At 46.9% G+C, this 18,179-nt stretch overlaps 2 protein-coding genes across 2 annotated transcripts; one reads left to right on the top strand and one right to left on the bottom strand.

Annotated features, from left to right (window-relative positions):
* Positions 1–7,161: 7,161 nt before the first annotated feature.
* On the bottom strand, positions 7,162–8,437 carry LOC123039789 (glycosyltransferase BC10-like). The gene has a single exon (XM_044462796.1). The coding sequence runs from the start codon at positions 8,435–8,437 to the stop codon at positions 7,181–7,183; it is 1,257 nt and encodes a 418-aa protein (XP_044318731.1). The 3' UTR covers positions 7,162–7,180.
* Positions 8,438–16,587: 8,150 nt separating this feature from the next.
* On the top strand, positions 16,588–17,794 carry LOC123043011 (germin-like protein 8-14). The gene has a single exon (XM_044465337.1). The coding sequence runs from the start codon at positions 16,610–16,612 to the stop codon at positions 17,261–17,263; it is 654 nt and encodes a 217-aa protein (XP_044321272.1). The 5' UTR covers positions 16,588–16,609; the 3' UTR covers positions 17,264–17,794.
* The last annotated feature ends 385 nt before the right edge of the window (positions 17,795–18,179 follow it).

The following is an 18,179-nucleotide window of genomic DNA, read 5'->3' as shown; positions in this document are numbered from 1 at the left end:
TCAGCATCTTCAGATGCATAGGCCTCTGAAATAGAACTGGGAGTGTCATCTATGAGATACACAAGAAAATCATCACCAAAAGACTTTGTAGTCCTCTGTCTCTTGCTCCTAGTAGGAACTTCATTATTCTCCTCCACAGGACTTTCAAAGTGTTCCATCGAAATGGAAGGTTCAGTAATTTTAACTGGTTCCTGATTCGATGAACTAGGCATCTCCTGATTAGATGAGGTAGCCATATCCTTCATGGGAAAGATATCTTCAAAGAAAGTCGCATCATTAGACTCCATGATCATACCGACATACATGTGAGGTACCACTACTAGGGAAAAGCGTATACACAGAATCTTACCAGCAGCGCTCTTCAAAATACTACGCTACTGCTATTTAGCAGCAGCGCGTGTTATCAAAACGCGCTGCTTACAGGAAAATGGCAGTAGCGCGTCCACCGCATACAGCGCTACTGCTATAGTTGCCATGACCTCGCCCCCCCGCTAGTTATAGCAGTAGCGCACTATACTAAACAGCGCTACTGCTATTCAGATTAGCTGTAGCGCGTTTTGGCAAACGTGCTACAACTATCCCTACCTTATCCCCATGCGCACGACCGGCCCTCTCACTCACACTCTCACTCTCGCCCGCGTAACCGTCGTCGTGCGTCGTCGCCGCCGCCGCCTTCGTCCGTCCGCCGCCGAGGTACTCCCCTCCTTCCGTCCCTCCTCCCTCCTCCTCGCACATCCTTCCTCCGCCTGCGGCCGCCCTTCCCTCCTCCGCCGCCGCCCTCCTCCCTCCGCCTGCGGCCGCCCCTCCTCCCTCCTCCGCCGGCAGCCCTCCTCCCACCGCCCTCGACCTCGCCGCCCCTAGCTACCTCTCCGTCGCCCCCCACCCCTGCCACTAGTTAGTACTAGATTTAGTAGTAGTAGATGTTAATTTAGGGTTCATAGCTAGTACTAGATGTTGCTTAGTTAGTACTAGATTTTTAGTAGTAGTAGTGGTAGTTGAACTACTTTAGTTGTAGTTGAACTAGTTTAGTAAGTAAATTAATAAACTAGTTGAACTAGTTGAATTAATAGAACTAATGTATTTTTAGTAAGATAATTAATATAACTAGTTGAACTACTTTATTTTTAGAAAGAACTAGTTTTTTTTCTATTTATAGTAAGTTTATATTTAGTAAGAACTAGTTGAATTAATAAAATTAGTTGAACATGTCATATTTGTTGTTATTTTTTAGTTTAAGGAATTATTCGGGATGTATTAGTGATAACTTATATGGTTTCAGGTGACCACCGTCGTCCCCGTCACTGACCCCCTCCGACATCCCCGCCGTCGTCCCAGTCACCGACCCCCTCCGACATCGAGGTGAGACCAGCCAAATATCCTTGTATATCTTGTGTTGTTGCTCAAATAGGATATGTGGTTGCCCATGTGGCCGTTCATGTTCAGTTTACATCTACGAGTGGCCTATGTTTTGCCGGAGTGTTGATTAATTTCCGTTCCGGCAAATTTCAGGCGCTCGATATGTCCTTTTTTAGCAAAGGTCATGCCGGATTTTTTTGTGAATTCTGGCATGACTTGTGCTAGAATATGTACAAGTTTAATCTTTGAATTATGATCGTAGGAAATGTCGTACTCGGACGACGACAGTCTCCCAGGGGAGTGTAGCTGGACGATCGAGGTATGTGCGACAGGTTCGTTCGGCTGGACTAAGATCGGCGCTTCAGCATTAAGCTCGAGGAGACCTTTGATTGTGAAACGGTACGCAACAACGACAAGTGTTTTTTTCGTAATCAAGCATGACTTCAACTATTTCAACCTCTAATTTTCATATTTTACAATTCGACTAGCTTATCCCATGCCATGCAAGACGCTATGTCTTGGAGAGGATGGGTTTTGAAGACCATGAAAATTTCGAAACAAAGAAAATACACCTGAGGACCCATCATGATATGGATTTTGAAGTACATCTGTGCAATGCTCAGAGCGTAACCCATTTTGGTTGCCAAAATTGGGAATCACTTTGCAAAATGTATGGTTTTTATGAGGGTATGATTGTCACCATGGATCTTGGTGATCCTGACATCGAGCAAGACAATATGGACATTTGGGTCCTTGTTGATACGCTTCCGATTGTACCGCTATGTGAGTTTCTCAAACATAGTTATTAACTAATTTATATTGTTTATTTCAAAATAGTTGATAGCTTATTTCCATTGACAGCTTATTTTGATTCTTCAAAGACTGTGCGGAAGATGGTAGATAAAACCCACTACACCGATGGCACCGAATTAACGTATAAGGAGAAAAATCATCTGATCGCATTTTGTACTCTTCTTGAGAATTACAACGACTATTATCGAACTCCTCCAAATTATGGTGAATACGTGCCACTAGTGCATGCGTTGAACCACGGTAACTTCTATGGAGATACCCTGGTAAGATTTTTTTACTGTTACGACATCCGTGCATCTTTTGCATACTTCTAAAACTAGTACATCATTGCTAACTACGAAGTTATTATTATGTTTTTCAACAGAAACTCCTGATGGATTGTGTGCCTCATCTGATGTCTCTGCGTGGTCGCCTCTCAGTTCTGAACATACTGCCAGGTAGATCTACAGAGCTCACCTGTGCATATCGGATTTCTAAAACCCATGAACACATGTTCATCAAAGAATGGAAGAAATGTGTGGACATTCGCAAGGAGGTTCTTGGAAGTAACATTTAGCGAAAGGCAAGAATTGGAGATAGGCTAATCTCCATTCTCCATAATGGAGAGTCAGGGGCTATCTTGTTTTTTGCTATTTTACCTTAGAAAATGTAGTAGGTCTTAATCGAATGTAATAGGTGCTATGAGGTACAATATGTTTATTATGTGGTAATGTGTTAGAGTTGATAATGATGATCTTGAGGAGGTGTTATGTGATGTCAATGATGAAAACGATGATCTTGAGGAGGTGTTATATGACAATGATGTATTATGATGATAAGTTGTTAATGATATGATGATGATGATGATATTATTATATCATTGGGTGAAAGAACCGCGGATTAGTTTCAAGTGGATGGACATCCACTTGAAACTAGTCCACGGTTCTTTCACCCCATGATGTAATAACTCATTATGATGTAAAAACAATCTCTAAATTCCTGTTGTATGAAAACTTGTGTAAAGGTGTATGAATATAACAAGAAATAAAAAAGAAATAAAATACTAAATAATAGTAGTAGCGCGGGAGAGGAGAAGCTCTACTACTAATTACCAGTAGCGCTGTTCTGAAGAAGCGCTACTACTAAGTCAATTTAGCAGTAGCGTGGGTCCAGGGGCACTATTGCTAAGCATTAGCTGTAGCGCCTTATCAGTAGCGCTCCTGCCCGCGCTACTGATAGGCCCAAAACCCGCGCTACTGCTAGGCTTTTCCCTAGTAGTGTACCTCAGATTTTACAACCAAGAATCTATAACCAATGCTATGAAAAAGCATATCCCAGGAAAACACAATCCATAGTTTTTGGTCCCAGCTTCCGCTTCTTTGGAATTGGCACATTGACTTTCGCAAAACAACCCCAGGTTCATAGATAAGAGAGCTTTAACCTTTTCTTCTCCCATTCCTCGAATGGAGTTATCTCTTTGTTCTTTGTGGGAACTCGGTTTAGGACATGACATGCTATCAATATCGCCTCCCCCCATGCCTTGGAGAGACCCGATATATCTAACATGGTGTTAAACAAATCAGTTAGAGTACGGTTCTTCCTTTCGGCCACCCCATTTGACTGAGGTGAATAGGGAGGCGTCCTCTCATGGATTGTACCATGTTTCGCACAAAAGGAATCAAATTCATTTGAGAAAATACTCTCCACCACGGTCGGACCTAAGCCTCTTGATCTTTCGATCAAGTTGGTTTTCAGCTTCAGCTTTATAGATCTTGAAATAGTTCAAAGCCTCATCCTTAGATTTCAGAAGATACACATGACAGTATCTAGTGGAGTCATCAATTAACGTCATGAAATATTTCTTTCCACCTTTTGTCAAAACACCATTCATTTCACATAGATCTGAATGTATGAGTTCTAGTGGTGCAAGATTTCTCGTTTCCGCAGTCACATGAGACTTACGTGGTTGCTTAGCTTGCACACACACTTGACACTTGGATCCCTTGATAGTGGTGAAACTAGGGATTAAGTTCAACTTCGCTAGTCACGACATGCAACCAAAGTTAACATGAACATTTGATTCACTATTGTTGCAAATATCATTAACAACTTTATTGCAAACGTCTGATAAGGATAAACAAAATAGGCCTCCTGACTCATAGCCTTTACCAACAAAGATTCCATACTTGGAAATTACAAATTTATTCAACTCAAAGACAAGCTTGTAGCCATCTCTACACAGAAGAGATCCGCTAACAAGATTTTTATTGACGGAGGGGACATAATGCACGTTCTTCAGTCGCATGATCTTCCTCGAAGTAAACTTCAGATCGACCGTGCCAACACCACGAACAGAAGCACTTGAACCGTTGCCCATCAGCACGGTTGAAGTCCCTGTGGTCTGATAAGATGAAAACATGGAAATATCACCGCATACATGCACATTAGCACCCGTGTCAATCAACCAATCAGGAGAATGACATACTGAAAGAATAGTGGGAAATATATCATACCCAGCATCCTTCATGTCAGTGTCTCCAATGACAACATTAGCGGTCTTGCCGCCTTTCCCAGGATGATGCTTGTCATAGCGATTGGGGCAACTAGGAGCCCAATGATCAGGATCTCCACACACATGACAAACACCTTTCTTCTTGTCATTCTTCTTCTTGAAGTTCGTGTGCTGCACAGCCTTGTTCTTCCCGTCAAACTTTGCTTTACCATCAAACTTGCCCTTGTTCTTGAACTTGTGGGGCTGGAAGTTCTTCTTCTGTACCAGATTGGCACTAGAACCTCCCTCAATACCTCGAGCACGGTTGTCCTTTACTCTCGCCTTTTCTTCCACATCAAGAGTACCAATGAGATCCGGAACGGAAAACTCCTGCCTCTTATGCTTCAGTGAGGTAGCAAAGTTCCTCCACGTGGGAGGAAGCTTAGTGATGATACCTCTGGCAATAAACTTGTCCGGTAGGATACAATTGAAGTGCTCAACTTCTCTATCAACTGACTGTATCTCATGAGCTTGCTCAACCATGGAGCGCTCTTCAGTCATCCTGTAGTCATAGAATTGCTCCATGATGTACAGCTCAGTGCCAGCATCCGAGATCCCAAACTTGGCCTCGAGTGCATCCCACATATCTTTTTCATTATCAATTGACGCATAAGAATCAACTATGTTCTCACCAAGAACACTCAAGAGAGCAGCCTTAAACAAGGTATCCATTTTCTGAAAAGCGTGTGCCTGTTGGGCATCCTGCTCTCCTTCAGGTTTGCCAATAGTGGCGTCATAGCAACTCATGGTCTGAAACCATACGACTGCTCTCACGCGCCACCTCTTATAGTGGATACCCTCAAACATAGGAGGTCTCATGGAAGCAGCAAAACCACTCGGGGGTAAATTGCCTATAATAAGGTTTTTGGATTGTTGGATATATGAGCAATTTACCGAATGATTTTATTAACAGAAATACTAGATAAAGCATGGCTAGTATAGCAGTGATAAAATAAGGCATGCGATTTGACAAAGAGAAGGTAAACATCATGTTCATATATAGCAAGTTGCATATATGAAATAGAGCCTAACATATCTAGGGCAAATACTAGAACCAGGAACTGTAGCAGAACCTCTAATAGAAAGGGGACAAACATGTGCGGGACAACAGCCTTATCACCCTTCTCTCGTACAGGACTCAAAAGGTGCGGTTTCGGAGGCCTACTGTCCCGACCTGCGGTGCACGCCGCAAGCCGGGAGGAGCGCGCGTGGATGTCCCTCTTGTTCTCATGCTCATACATGTGGGGAAAGAACCTCCCTTATAAAGAGGTTCAACTCCCTCCAAACTAGCAATATGGGACTAAACTTTAGTTCCACCTCTTGCCTTGCACGAATGGGCTGCCTGGGCCTCTAGGATTTATTAGGAATTTCTGAAACTGCTATTGGGCTAGACCCAAATAGACAAAAATTTCAGCAACTACAAGCTCAAACCATGGATAAAGCCTAATGTGAAAAGGGCATAAGCAATTGACGACCAAGCCCAATCAGGCATAATGATTTCTGAAGTAATCTGGGCAATCCAATCAAGCCAAGCCTGCACAGTTTTGTAGTCATCAGCATATCACCTACCTACAGAGGCGAGAGGGGGCACATGCACCAGCCACGAAAGGCTTGGCGTCAGGCAGACGCCACCGGCGGCAACGACACCTAACCCGTGCGTGGCGGATGGAATCGCTGTTATCGTACAGAGGTACAATCGAATTGGTCACTCGATTCAGGTTTTGTTTATGGATTGAAATGGGCTGTGACTGTTCGGTCTCTGTGCAGACCAAAGCAAGCCAATCTAGTAATAAACCCTAAGCCTACACTAGACCAAATTACCACACGTGCTCAGCCCATTTAATCCAGCTCAAAGCAAACCAATGGAAAAACCGAACTGAAACTTCAGTTTGAGTGCAAACCATTCCTAGGTTTAGGTATATATAATGGATTTGTAGGGTAGGTGGGGGGCTATGGTCCCCTTTTGCCATAGCAGCCAATATAAGCTCAACGGGATAGTGTTTAGTGTTAATTTTTTGCCCAACATGAGATGTACATGTGTAATCACTAGGATTACTTGATCGATAAATTGTATTGAATTCGGGCTGTAATGTGTTCCCACGTTCCCCTTAATCTCTCAGGTTTTTTTAACACGTGTGTGTGTTACATCCTTACATACATGCATTTTTTTTCAGAATTTTTTGAACCTTAAAAGTTTGAATTTGAGTTTTTCAAAAATAAAGGCCTCCATGAAGCTCGGCCTTTCTCCTAATTTGAAGTGATTCACAATGAAGTTGTCTGTCATTCATTCATGATTCATTATAAATCACAAGTTGTCTGTATACATCCATACGTACATACATACATACATAGGTAGATAGTTAAGTATATGTAAGTAATTAGCAAGCACGGTCCATATAATCAATCAATCAATCAGCTAAGAAGAAGAAGAAGAAGAAGAAGAAGAAGAAGAAGAAAAGAAGAGGCTATTTAATTTAGAGATTAGAAGTCGAGTAGGGTGGTGGTGAGGTTGATGAGCGTGCCGAGCGCGCTGGGCGCGAACTTTCTTGCGAAGAGGTAGCACACCGTTGTGGGCCGTCCGTTGTAGAGGCACTGGGTGCCGTTGTTGCGTATGGCCTGTATGAACTCCTTTGTGACGGAGGCCTTGCCGTAGCGGGCCGGGTGCGGGCCGCCGCGGGACCAGTCGACCCATGTGATGGTCCGGTTGGCGTTCCTGGGCCCGTGCACCAGGTGGAGGTAGGTCGGGATGTAGTGCTCGTCGGGGTAGCAGGACGGGGTGCAGTGCTTGCGGAAGACGTGGTAGTAGCGGCGGTCGGCGACGATGTCCACCGCCAGCTCCCGGCTGAGCTCGAACCACTCCGACCCTTTCCTCCACTGCTGCTCCGTCACGTCGGGGGCCATCCGCGGGTTGTACCGCCCCGCGCACTGCGGCACGTCGATGTTGTACGACTCCACGTAGCTCGCCGCCGAGTTTATCAGGTACTCGTACACCGTCGGGAAGTTGAACACCGGCACGCAGCTCTCCGACACCAGAACGAACCGCTGGTTCGAATGGTCGAGGAGCGCGTTGGCGAGCAGCCGCTTCTCGGCGTCGACGAGGGTGATGGACCCCCACGACACGTCCCGGCTGGGGATCTGCCGCCCGTAGAAGGGGGACGTCGCCGACACGTTGAGCACGTACTCCGGCAGCGCGTGCACGTACACCGAGTAGAGCCCCTCGTGCCCACGGAAGAAGCGCTCCCACAGCCGGGCGAAGGGGAGCGGCCCGCGCGTGAGGAACAGGAACGCCACCTTGGGCACCCGCTGGTACGGGTACTCCTCCACCCGGGGCACCATGGACGCCCTCCAGAAGAGCTCCGCGTCCGTCATCGAGTGCCCCTCCGGCGACCCCGGGTGCACGAACGACATGAATGGCTGGCTGATGTGCTGCTCCGACGACATGGCCAGCGTCGACGGCGGCGTCGGGCTGTTGCTCGAGATCAGCGACGGCGGCGAGCTGGACGACGTGCTCGTGCCCGTTAGCAACGTGTAGTAGTAGTAGCGGGAGATGTTGGCGCTGGCGCCGAAGCCGATGAGGACGCCCGTGAGGAGGACCAGCAGCAGGGTCAAGGCCCTCAAAAGGCACCACGACGACCACGACCAGCAGCAGTAGTCCTTGCGCGGCGCCAGCGGCACCACCACCCCCGCCGCCGCCTCCTCGTCCCCGGCGCCCACTCGCCGAGGCTTGAGCTGCTTCATGGATCGATCGATCTATCTATCGATTACAGTATATATTATTCCCGGCTGCGCCACCGCCTTCAATTCCTCCTCCTCCTCCCACACCACACGTATGCGTATGGCCGCCGGCGGGCGATCAATTGATGATGGATCAACGCCACGCTCGCATGCAGCAATCAATTCAATTAGACAAGTCGGATCTCTCCCTGCATGCAGCGACGCAGAGGCAGGGGATCGATGGATCGATCGCCGGCCTGGATGAGGATGAGTGCATGCATGCAGACGCAGACTGTTTGCTCGCTCGTCGATCGGCCGGGGAGATGGGTGGATGGATGGCCGGAGCCCGGAGGTGAGGTGAGGCCGCACCGCGCCGATGGAGAGAGAGAGAGAGAGAGAGAGCTAGATGGTCGTCGATGGTAGGGTGTGGCTGTGGGATCCAAGGATCATCAAACCGAGTGGAAGAATGGATGGCATGCACGCTATACTACTCCTACGTACGTGAGCTTCCCTTCCTCTTCCTTCCTCCATGCAAGACCATGATGCATGCCATGCCATGCAGCAAGAGATGGAGTGAGAGGACGCCGCGCGCTCCTTGCCGCACTTCACTCCCTGCCACCCCTACCCTGCCCCTGTCCCCACACACCTCCACTGTTCCACATGACACATGCATGCTCCACTTGCTTTAGTTTTATTTTTTTTAAACCAAGGCAAAAGATTTGCCATTTTTATTGATTAAGAAAAAGACAATTGTCCGTTTATTAATGAAACCCGGGCGAAAACCGTTACAACACGCCTACATAATAGGGCACTCCGGCCAACCTGGCACCCACAAGACCACACACGCCGTCAAGGAGAGGACACCATCGAGGTGGCCTGCAATGTCATCGTCATCACCTCTCCCCGAGCAGCCAACCCCGACTTCGCTACTGACCCCTCCGAACGAGTGGCACGCGAGGACCTCGTCGGCCACATCCAAGCAATCGGCCGAGACGTCGAGGACCGGCAGCTTTGATTTTGTTGATGCGCTTCGCAGGAGAAAGTTGCAACCCTCGCACCGACCTAGTCCATCGCATCTCCGGAGAACACCGTCCGCTGAAACCGCCCTCATGGAGTCATCGTTGCCCCAGGGCCCCCGCCACGTGCAACTCTGACTTCTCTGTCACAACGAGAAACAAATAGAGGCGCACCCATTGGCGCATCAAACCACCGACATCAGAAGGACCAACCGCGACCCAACTCCGCATGCCACCATCGTCGTTGCCGCACAAATCGCAACGCCAAACACTCACATCACTGGTTGGGCACCATCCAACCGTGATGTCGTGCACGTCCAGCCCAAGGAAAGCGTAGAGGGGAACGAGTCTTCAAGACGACGCCCCAATGAGGGAAGCGACGCTCAAACAACATCGTCGCCCGACCCTGCGACAGGGCCATATAGGCTTTCACCCGAAGACCAACCCCGGAGGTGGACAAGGCTAGAGAGCTCCACGACGACCGTTCGGGAAGGAAGAACGATGCCCGCGGGCGCCGCGTCGTCGGCACCGGCAAAAGCCATGCAAGCTATCACCCGGAGCAACTGGCCTCCACACCCCCACGCAACCAGCCATGGCAGGGATGACCTGCAGCTAATCCACACACCCGCTGGCCCGCATACCTCTGGCACCATGGTGGCGCCACCACCACGTCGGATCCATCCACCTTACCGCCGGCAGGGGTCGACGAGCCATACCCGGCCAAGATGACCATATCCGGCGAGCCCCCAGCTGCAACAGCGTCTGATGTCTACTACACAACCTTTTTCTTGTAGACATTGTTGGGCCTGCAAGTGCACATGTTTGTAGGACAGTAGCAAATTTCCCTCAAGTGGATGACCTAAGGTTTATCAATCCGTAGGAGGCGTAGGATGAAGATGGTCTCTCTCAAACAACCCTGCAACCAAATAACAAAAAGTCTCTTGTGTCCCCAACACACCCAATACAATGGTAAATTGTATAGGTGCACTAGTTCGGCGAAGAGATGGTGATACAAGTGCAATATGGATGGTAGATAAAGGTTTTTGTAATCTGAAATAATAAAAACAGCAAGGTAACTAATAATAAAAGTGAGCGTAAACGGTATTGCAATGATAGGAAACAAGGCCTAGGGTTCATACTTTCACTAGTGCAAGTTCTCTCAACAATAACAACATAGATAGATAATATGACAAGCCCTCAACATGCAACAAAGAGTCACTCCAAAGCCACTAATAGCGGAGAACAAACGTAGAGATTATGGTAGGGTACGAAACCACCTCAAAGTTATCTTTTCTGTTCTATCTATTCAAGAGTTCATAGTAAAATAACATAAAGCTATTCTTTCCACTCGATCCATCATAGAGTTCATACTAGAATAACACCTTAAGGCACAAATCAACCAAAACCCTAATGTCACCTAGATACTCCATTGTCACCTCAAGTATCCATGGGCATGATTATACGATATGAATCTCAGATTCATCCAACCAACACAAAGTACTTCAAAGAGTTCCCCAAAGTTTCTATCGGAGAGTGAAGAACGTGTGCCAACCCCTATGCATAGGTTCCCAATGTCACGAAACCCGCAAGTTGATCACCAAAACATACATCAAGTGGCACATGATATCCCATTGTCACCACAGATAATCACAGCAAGACATACATCAAGTGTTCTCATAAAAAGACTCAATCCGATAAGATAACTTCAAAGGGGAAACTCAATTCATCACAAGAGAGTAGAGGGGGAGAAACATTATAAGATCCAACTACAATAGCAAAGCTCGGGATACATTAAGATCGTGCCATAGAGGAACACGAGAGAGAACACAAGAGAGAGAGCGAGATCAAACACATAGCTACTGGTACATACCCTCAGCCCCGAGGGTGAACTACTCCCTCCTCGTCATGGATAGCGCCGGGATGATGAAGATGGCCACCGGTGATGGGATCCCCCTCCGGCAGGGTGCCGGAACGGGCTCCCGAGAGGTTTTTGGTGGCTACAGAGGCTTGGGGCGGCGGAACTCCCGATCTATTTTCTGTTCTGGAAATTTTAGGGTACGTAGGTATATATGGGTGCAAGGGGTACGTCGGTGGAGCTACGGGGGCCCCACGAGGTAGGGGGCGCGCCGGGGGGGGGGGGGCGCCCCCACCCTCGTGGGCAGCCCGTATCTCCCCTGACGTGCACTCCAAGTTCCCTGGGTTGCTTTCCTTCCAAAAATAACTTCTCCAGTTGATTTCGTTCCGTTTTGACTCCGTCTGATATTCCTTTTCCTTGAAACACTGAAATAGGCATAAAACAACAAATCTGGGCTAGGCCTTCGGTTAATAGGTTAGTCCCAAAAATAATATAAAAGTGGATAATAAAGCCCAATATTGCCTAAAACAGTAGATAAAGTAGCATGGAGCAATCAAAAATTATAGATACGTTGGAGACGTATCAGCGTCGCAGAGGCCACCAAAGGCCGGCGAGCAGCAGGCCTGCGAGCGTAGAAGCCACCAAAAGGCCGTAAGAGGGAGCGCCACCCCACCCTGACTCACCGGCCGGAGCACTGGGCCGTAGCCCAAGAGCCCGATGGCACCGCCACCGCGGCTGCCACCCGTCGGAGACGCAACTTTGGAGAACCCAGCCACCGAAGCCGCTGCGGCGCCCCGCAGAAGAGGGCCGAGCCTCCCTCCACCCGTCAATTTACCAGCTACAGATCAAAGGGGAAACCCCCGCCGTCGCCGTCCGCCACGACGACCTCATCCGCGATCGGGGTGGGGTGGGGGGGGGGGGGAGGTAGGAGACGGGGGAGGCCCGCGACGGCTCAGTCTAGGGCTCCACACGTGTCGCCCCTGGAGGCGACGCGGGGGGCGGGTGGACTTTTTTGCTCTACTTGCTTTAGTTTTGATTGTTCTCTTAATCGATTTTGCTAAACATCATGTGCCTGAATTCTCTGTGTAGCATCACACACTTTTTGCAATGACGAAAGTAGGGACGGGACGGCCTGAGGAGCGCCGACCGGCCATCACGAGGCCGAGCCGTGTACAAGCAGGAGCCGATGATAGCCGACGGGAGCAAGTCTGAAACTTAACCGGGAAGCATGAGAGAAGACATAGGGGCGTCACATTGATTTTTCTCATAGCCAAGTTTCATGAGCTCAATTTTAGACTATTTTTGGTGGGCAAGTTGAGGACATTTTCGGGGCTAATTTAGTTCATGCTATGTTGATGAAGAAATGTGAGTTTTTTAATCTTTTTTTAGTTGAGTGAGTCTTTTTAAGCGGTCACCACAATTTTTTCACTAGTTGTCGCTAGAATTCTTGGAGCCCATGGACTGATGGACATCCGGACAGGGCGAATCACCCGGGCGTGTCCATGTGCCTCGTGCAAGACGGATGAACCGCTCGCCTCGAGCACAGACCCTAGTGGGCCGACCCACTACAAGCTTTTGTTTTCCCTTTTTTTCCTAGTCCGAGCCTTTTTGTTTTTCTGTTTTCTTACGTATATTTAAATTCCTACAATGCCCTAAACCATAATATGAATTTGAAAAAAAATCATCATTTAGAAAATGCATATTTGAAAAAACTTTTGCAAATTTAAAAAAGTACATGAATTTTTGGAAATAATATCCATGGATTTGAAAATATTTTTTGATTTTTTTATTGATTTGAAAATGTTCACTGGTTTTAAAAATATTTACAAGATTTAAAATAAATTAAAAAATAATGAAAAAATAAAAATAAAAAGGGAAGCAGAGAAGGAAAAACAATAAAAAGAACAAATAGAAACCGATAGGGAAATCGCAACAAGAAAACATAGGAAAAAAAACCAAAGTAGAAACTTGTAGTAGCTTCCCAAATCCGAATCTAGAGAAGGTTATATGGATAGACACAACAGGGTAGGCACATGAGCTCTGTGTACGAACAAGGAAGGAAAGCGCCAAATAGGAGTTGGCCTAGATTTTGAGAAAAGTTCAAAATTTTGAGAGAAGTTCAAATTTTTTGGAATAAGTTCATAAAATTTGCAAACAATTCTGCAAATATGAAAAGGTGTTCAAGATTGGGAAAGTTCGTGCTTTGGAAAAGGTTCGCAAAAATGAAAAGAAGTTTCACAAATTTGGAAAAGGTCCACAAAGTATTTGAAAAAAAATCTTAACTTGAAAAAACTTCACGAAATTTGGGAAAAGTTCATGAATTTCAGAAAAAGTTATGGGTTATGAAAAAGTTCACAAAAAAATGAAAAATGTTCGCGAAATTGGGAAAACATCACAAACCTGATAAAAACGGAAAAATAAAGAAAAAAATAAAACTAGAAATAAAAAGAAAGTATGAGCGGGAACTGCCGATAGCCGCCGCTCAGGTACCCTTCACCCCTACACACTGTAGTCCATGGTGGACACCACTCCTGGCAAGTGTTCAGACAAGGAGTACTACGCCTAGTTCAATGATACGTCCTTGTCAGGTGAGGATGAAACGCCGATGATGCAGGTGGTTATTGATGATGCTGAACGTGTCGACGAGCATGTTCTCAATTTGAAGGGATCAATCAAGGGACAACAAGTGACGACATATAATGCTGATGGAATACTACTTTGTCGCCAATGCACTATTCGAGACCTATTTTCACCGTCGATTCTAGGTGCGTCAAATTGTGTTCAATCACCTCGACAATTGTGTCCGGGCCTACAATGACTACTTCATCTTGAAGAAGGATGCCATTGGAAAATTGGATTATATCTGGTTACCATAAGTGCACAACTACATTTAAGATACTTGCCTATGACAAGGTTGCAGATTCCTGGGACGAGTACCTCCGGATGTGCGAAAGCACGTGTCCTGAAGCCATGGTCAGGTTTACGACTGCGGTGGTCAAGGTGTTTGGACCAAAGTACTTGAGAGAACCAACTGTCAAAGACAATGCAAGGCTCATGGCAGTCAAGAGGTGACTAGGTTTGCTCGGAGCCTTGGACTGCATGCACTCGCAATGAATGGAATGTGCAAATGATGTACATTGACAATATCAGGGCCATTGTAAGGTCCACCATTTTTCTTGAAGCAGTAGCATCTCAAGACCTCTAGATTTGGCACTCTTTCTTTGGGATGCCCTGGTCTCACAACGACATCAACGTACTACACCAGCCTTCATTGTTTGGAAGTTTGTGTGAAGGAGAAGCTCCTCCGTGCAATTATACCATCAGTGATCATGACTACGACATGGGCTATTATATTTCTAATGGTATCTATTCTATGTCGACTACCTTAGTCAAGGTCATCTCTGATCCAAGGGGTGGGAAAAGATCTCACTTTGCACAAAGATAGGAAGGAGCTAGAAAGGGTGTCAATAGGCAATTTGGAGTGCTCGAAGCCCATTTGCGATTGTTTGAGGGCTGGCAAAACTATGGGATGGAGATACGTTGTGGGAGATGATGACAACTTGTGTGATCACGCACAACATGATTTTGGAGGAATAAAGTGACAGAGTTCGTCACAATCTGGAATTTGAGCAATTGGTGATCCTATCCAACTTCAGAGCAGAATTCGATGTCGTTCGAGGTTTTTATCCAAATGCATCAAAAGATTCATGATCGAGCAACTCATTAGCAACTTCAGATGATCTGCTAGAGCATTTGTGGGTGCTTCGAGGGGAGAACTAAAAAATGTGTCAGAATAGGTTGAATTCAAAATTGAACTATTTTATCGAAAACTTTGTGTGTAAATTGTAATATCTGAATTATTGTTGCATTGGAATATTTGCACAACGTGATTATGGATGAAGAATGATATTTATCTTTAATTATTTTGAGTGCTCCGGATATACAAAAACAAAGGACGGGCATCTAGTGCGTTGGGTTGGATGGTCGCCCCTTATCTGTTGTTGTTTGGTATGTGCGTTTTGGCACACATCATTGGAATTCTCCTAAATAATTGAAGTTTGCAACATTAATGTAGTGCATAATTTGAATCAGACTCCCTACAAGTTATTAACTTCTGTAATGGTCAAACTAGATGGTGGGACTCAGCGGCGGCAATCTTCGCGGAATGTGTGGATACTAGTTCCTTGATGGGGAAGGTCATTTTTAAGCATTGTTATCGTTCTTGTAATCAAGCAGCTCATGCGCTAGCTAATTTTTGTTTCTGTAATAAATCTTCTTTCAGTTGGTTGGACGAGCCTCCTGACTGTGTTGTCAGTAAGCTCGTAGACGATGTAAACTTTGTTTAATTTTAATAAAGCTAGCCATGATGGCCTTCCCTCAAAAAAATGTAGTGCATAATTTTGAGTATTACATACCTCTTGTTTGGATTTAGGACATTGCTTAAGCGCATGCACTCCAGTTGTATGGAGAGCTCGTTTAGGCTAAATTATAGCCAATTTCATCTCTATCCCGTGGAGCCCAAAGATTGTTTGCTGATCCACTAGCCGTGTGTGACAGATCGAGAGACGGGCTCGCTTGTTTTCACAAGTCATTGCGGCACGTGTGTGCCAAATTTTGCCCTCAAACTATTTATATTTGTCTGATCAAGCCCTTTGAGTTTAGTTAGTGTTGTTTAATTATTTTAATAATCCCCCTAACGTATGACTATGTTTTCAATAATTTCTAGAAGATGTTGCGTGATTCGCCAAGGTTTTAGAATTTGAGCACATGGGCGATCCACTATATTAAGGCTGGAAGCTTGAATTATTTAGAGTAAATTATAGGTAGCACAACCAAATGCACGAATCTCATCTCTATCCCGTGGAATTCCAGAGCCCAAAGATTGTTTGCTAATCCACTAGCCGGATTGCTTGTTTTCGCAAGTCATTGCGGTGTGTCATGGACCTAATAATTACTTTAATCCCCATGACATACGTACCACCCAAAGAATGTTCTCAATACGTAGTTTCTGAAGTGAACACGTGCATGCGGTTAGCCGGCGGCGGTCTGACACACGGTGCGGTTAACCACACGCAACCGGCCTGCTTCATCCTTGACTAGACTCTAACTTGCTTATATAGTTGATGAATTTCAAGTTGCATATATATATTATATGGTTGATCAATTTCAAGTTGGATTGATTGTGTAGTGACTGACTGACTGGATCAAACTCTCCTCTACTTCTCCTATATACATACATGAGTATATATATGATATAAACAAGAGAGTACCGTACGGCCTCAAGAGTGGATCACACACATTTTTCAAGTACTATAAACGTACGCCATGGCAAAAGCTGTGCTCCTCCTCTCCCTGCTGCTGCCCTTGCTGCTCTTTTGGTGTGTCGCCCAGGCCCAGCTGGCCAAGGAGTTCTGCGTGGCCGACCTGGCCAGCAGCGACACGCCGGCCGGCTACCCGTGCAAGCCCCAGGCCGCCGTCACCGCCGACGACTTCTACTACCGCGGCCTGGGCACCACAGGCCCGACCGTCAACCCGTTCAAGATCAGCTTGTCCTCGGCCTTCGTCACCAGCTTCCCCGGCGTGAACGGGCTGGGCATCTCCGCGGCGCGCGTCGACTTCGCGGTAGGAGGCGTGGTGCCGCTGCACTGGCACCCGGCGGCCACGGAGCTCATCTTCGTGGTGGAGGGCACCCTGTCGTGCGGCTTCATCAGCGCCACCTCCAGCAACAGGGTCTACACCAACACCCTGTACAAGGGCGACATGATGGTGCTCCCGCAGGGCCAGCCGCACTTCCAGTACAACCTCGGCAACACCACCGCCGTGGCGCTCTCCACCTACAGCAGCCCCAACCCCGGCGTGCAGACCCTCGACTTTGCGCTCTTCGCCAACAACCTCCCGTCGGAGGTGCTCACCAAGGTCACCCTCCTCGACGACTTGCAGGTCAAGAAGCTCAAGGCGCTCTTCGGCGGCACCGGATGAGCCTCACCTCTTCTCCATTATATTGCTCGCCAGCCCTCCTCCGGGGTTGAACTTGAACTTGAATTGGTCGTGCCTTCCTGCTGTTCTCCGACTTGATTTACTTTATTATTCTATATCATCTTTTAAAATATTTTGTTATTTATATGCATGCATGTATGTATGTGGGGTCAAATTTTCGAACAAATTTTCAGAAATTTTGTGCTCTTCCGGTCTTGAAGAGATTTAATTTAGAGGTAGTAGCTGCCCGGCTCTTTTGAGCTTCATGGACCCGCTTCAGCTTTGCCAATGAAGCTGAATCAGAAAATATGAAACAAACACCTAATTCGTTTGAGATACAGGTACTATATTCTTTTTTTTTTCACAAATGAAAATTGTATGTGTTAAAGTATAGGCTGTACTTGTAGAAGCGTGACATACTGTTACGTATGTATTTGCGTGTGCGTGTGTATTGTAACTAGCGCAGGTTGTTAGTATAGATCAAGCCTTATCCGGTGTAGCTTGGAGTAGGGGCAAAGACTTGCAACAACATGCGCCTCCGATGTAATCTTCTCTGTGTATTTAACACGTACGCGTCCCTGCCAGGAAGGCATACGCTTCCACGCTTTTTCTTCTTCTTTCATGGTATCAGAGCTGCCCTCGAACTCATCCATGAAGACATCTTCAAATTCCTTCCCTGTCTCGCCATTCGCTGACGCCGCCACAGAGAAACTCAGCAAGGGCAATCAAGCCCTATGGCGCGCGACCGTGCTCTCCGCCATTCGGGGGGGGGGGGGGGGCGCAGATGGAGAAGTACCTCGACGTCGAGCAGCCGCCACCACCGATGCAGATCGACGTAACCTCGTCTGATGGCAAGACCACGGCGAAGGCAGCAAACCCGGAGTTTCAGACCTGGTACGCGAAAGATCAGCAAGTTTTT

This window comes from Triticum aestivum, chromosome 2B, assembly GCF_018294505.1.
Source record: "Triticum aestivum cultivar Chinese Spring chromosome 2B, IWGSC CS RefSeq v2.1, whole genome shotgun sequence".
Taxonomy (NCBI): Eukaryota; Viridiplantae; Streptophyta; class Magnoliopsida; order Poales; family Poaceae; genus Triticum; species Triticum aestivum.
The sequence above is the reverse complement of the archived record's forward strand: the minus strand, read 5'-3'. Positions and strand labels throughout refer to the sequence as shown.

What these genes read in the sequence shown, in the direction of transcription:
- LOC123039789 (XM_044462796.1), bottom strand. Translation starts at nt 8,437, where the DNA reads ATGAAGCAGCTCAAGCCTCGGCGAGTGGGCGCCGGGGACGAGGAGGCG.
- LOC123043011 (XM_044465337.1), top strand. Translation starts at nt 16,610, where the DNA reads ATGGCAAAAGCTGTGCTCCTCCTCTCCCTGCTGCTGCCCTTGCTGCTC.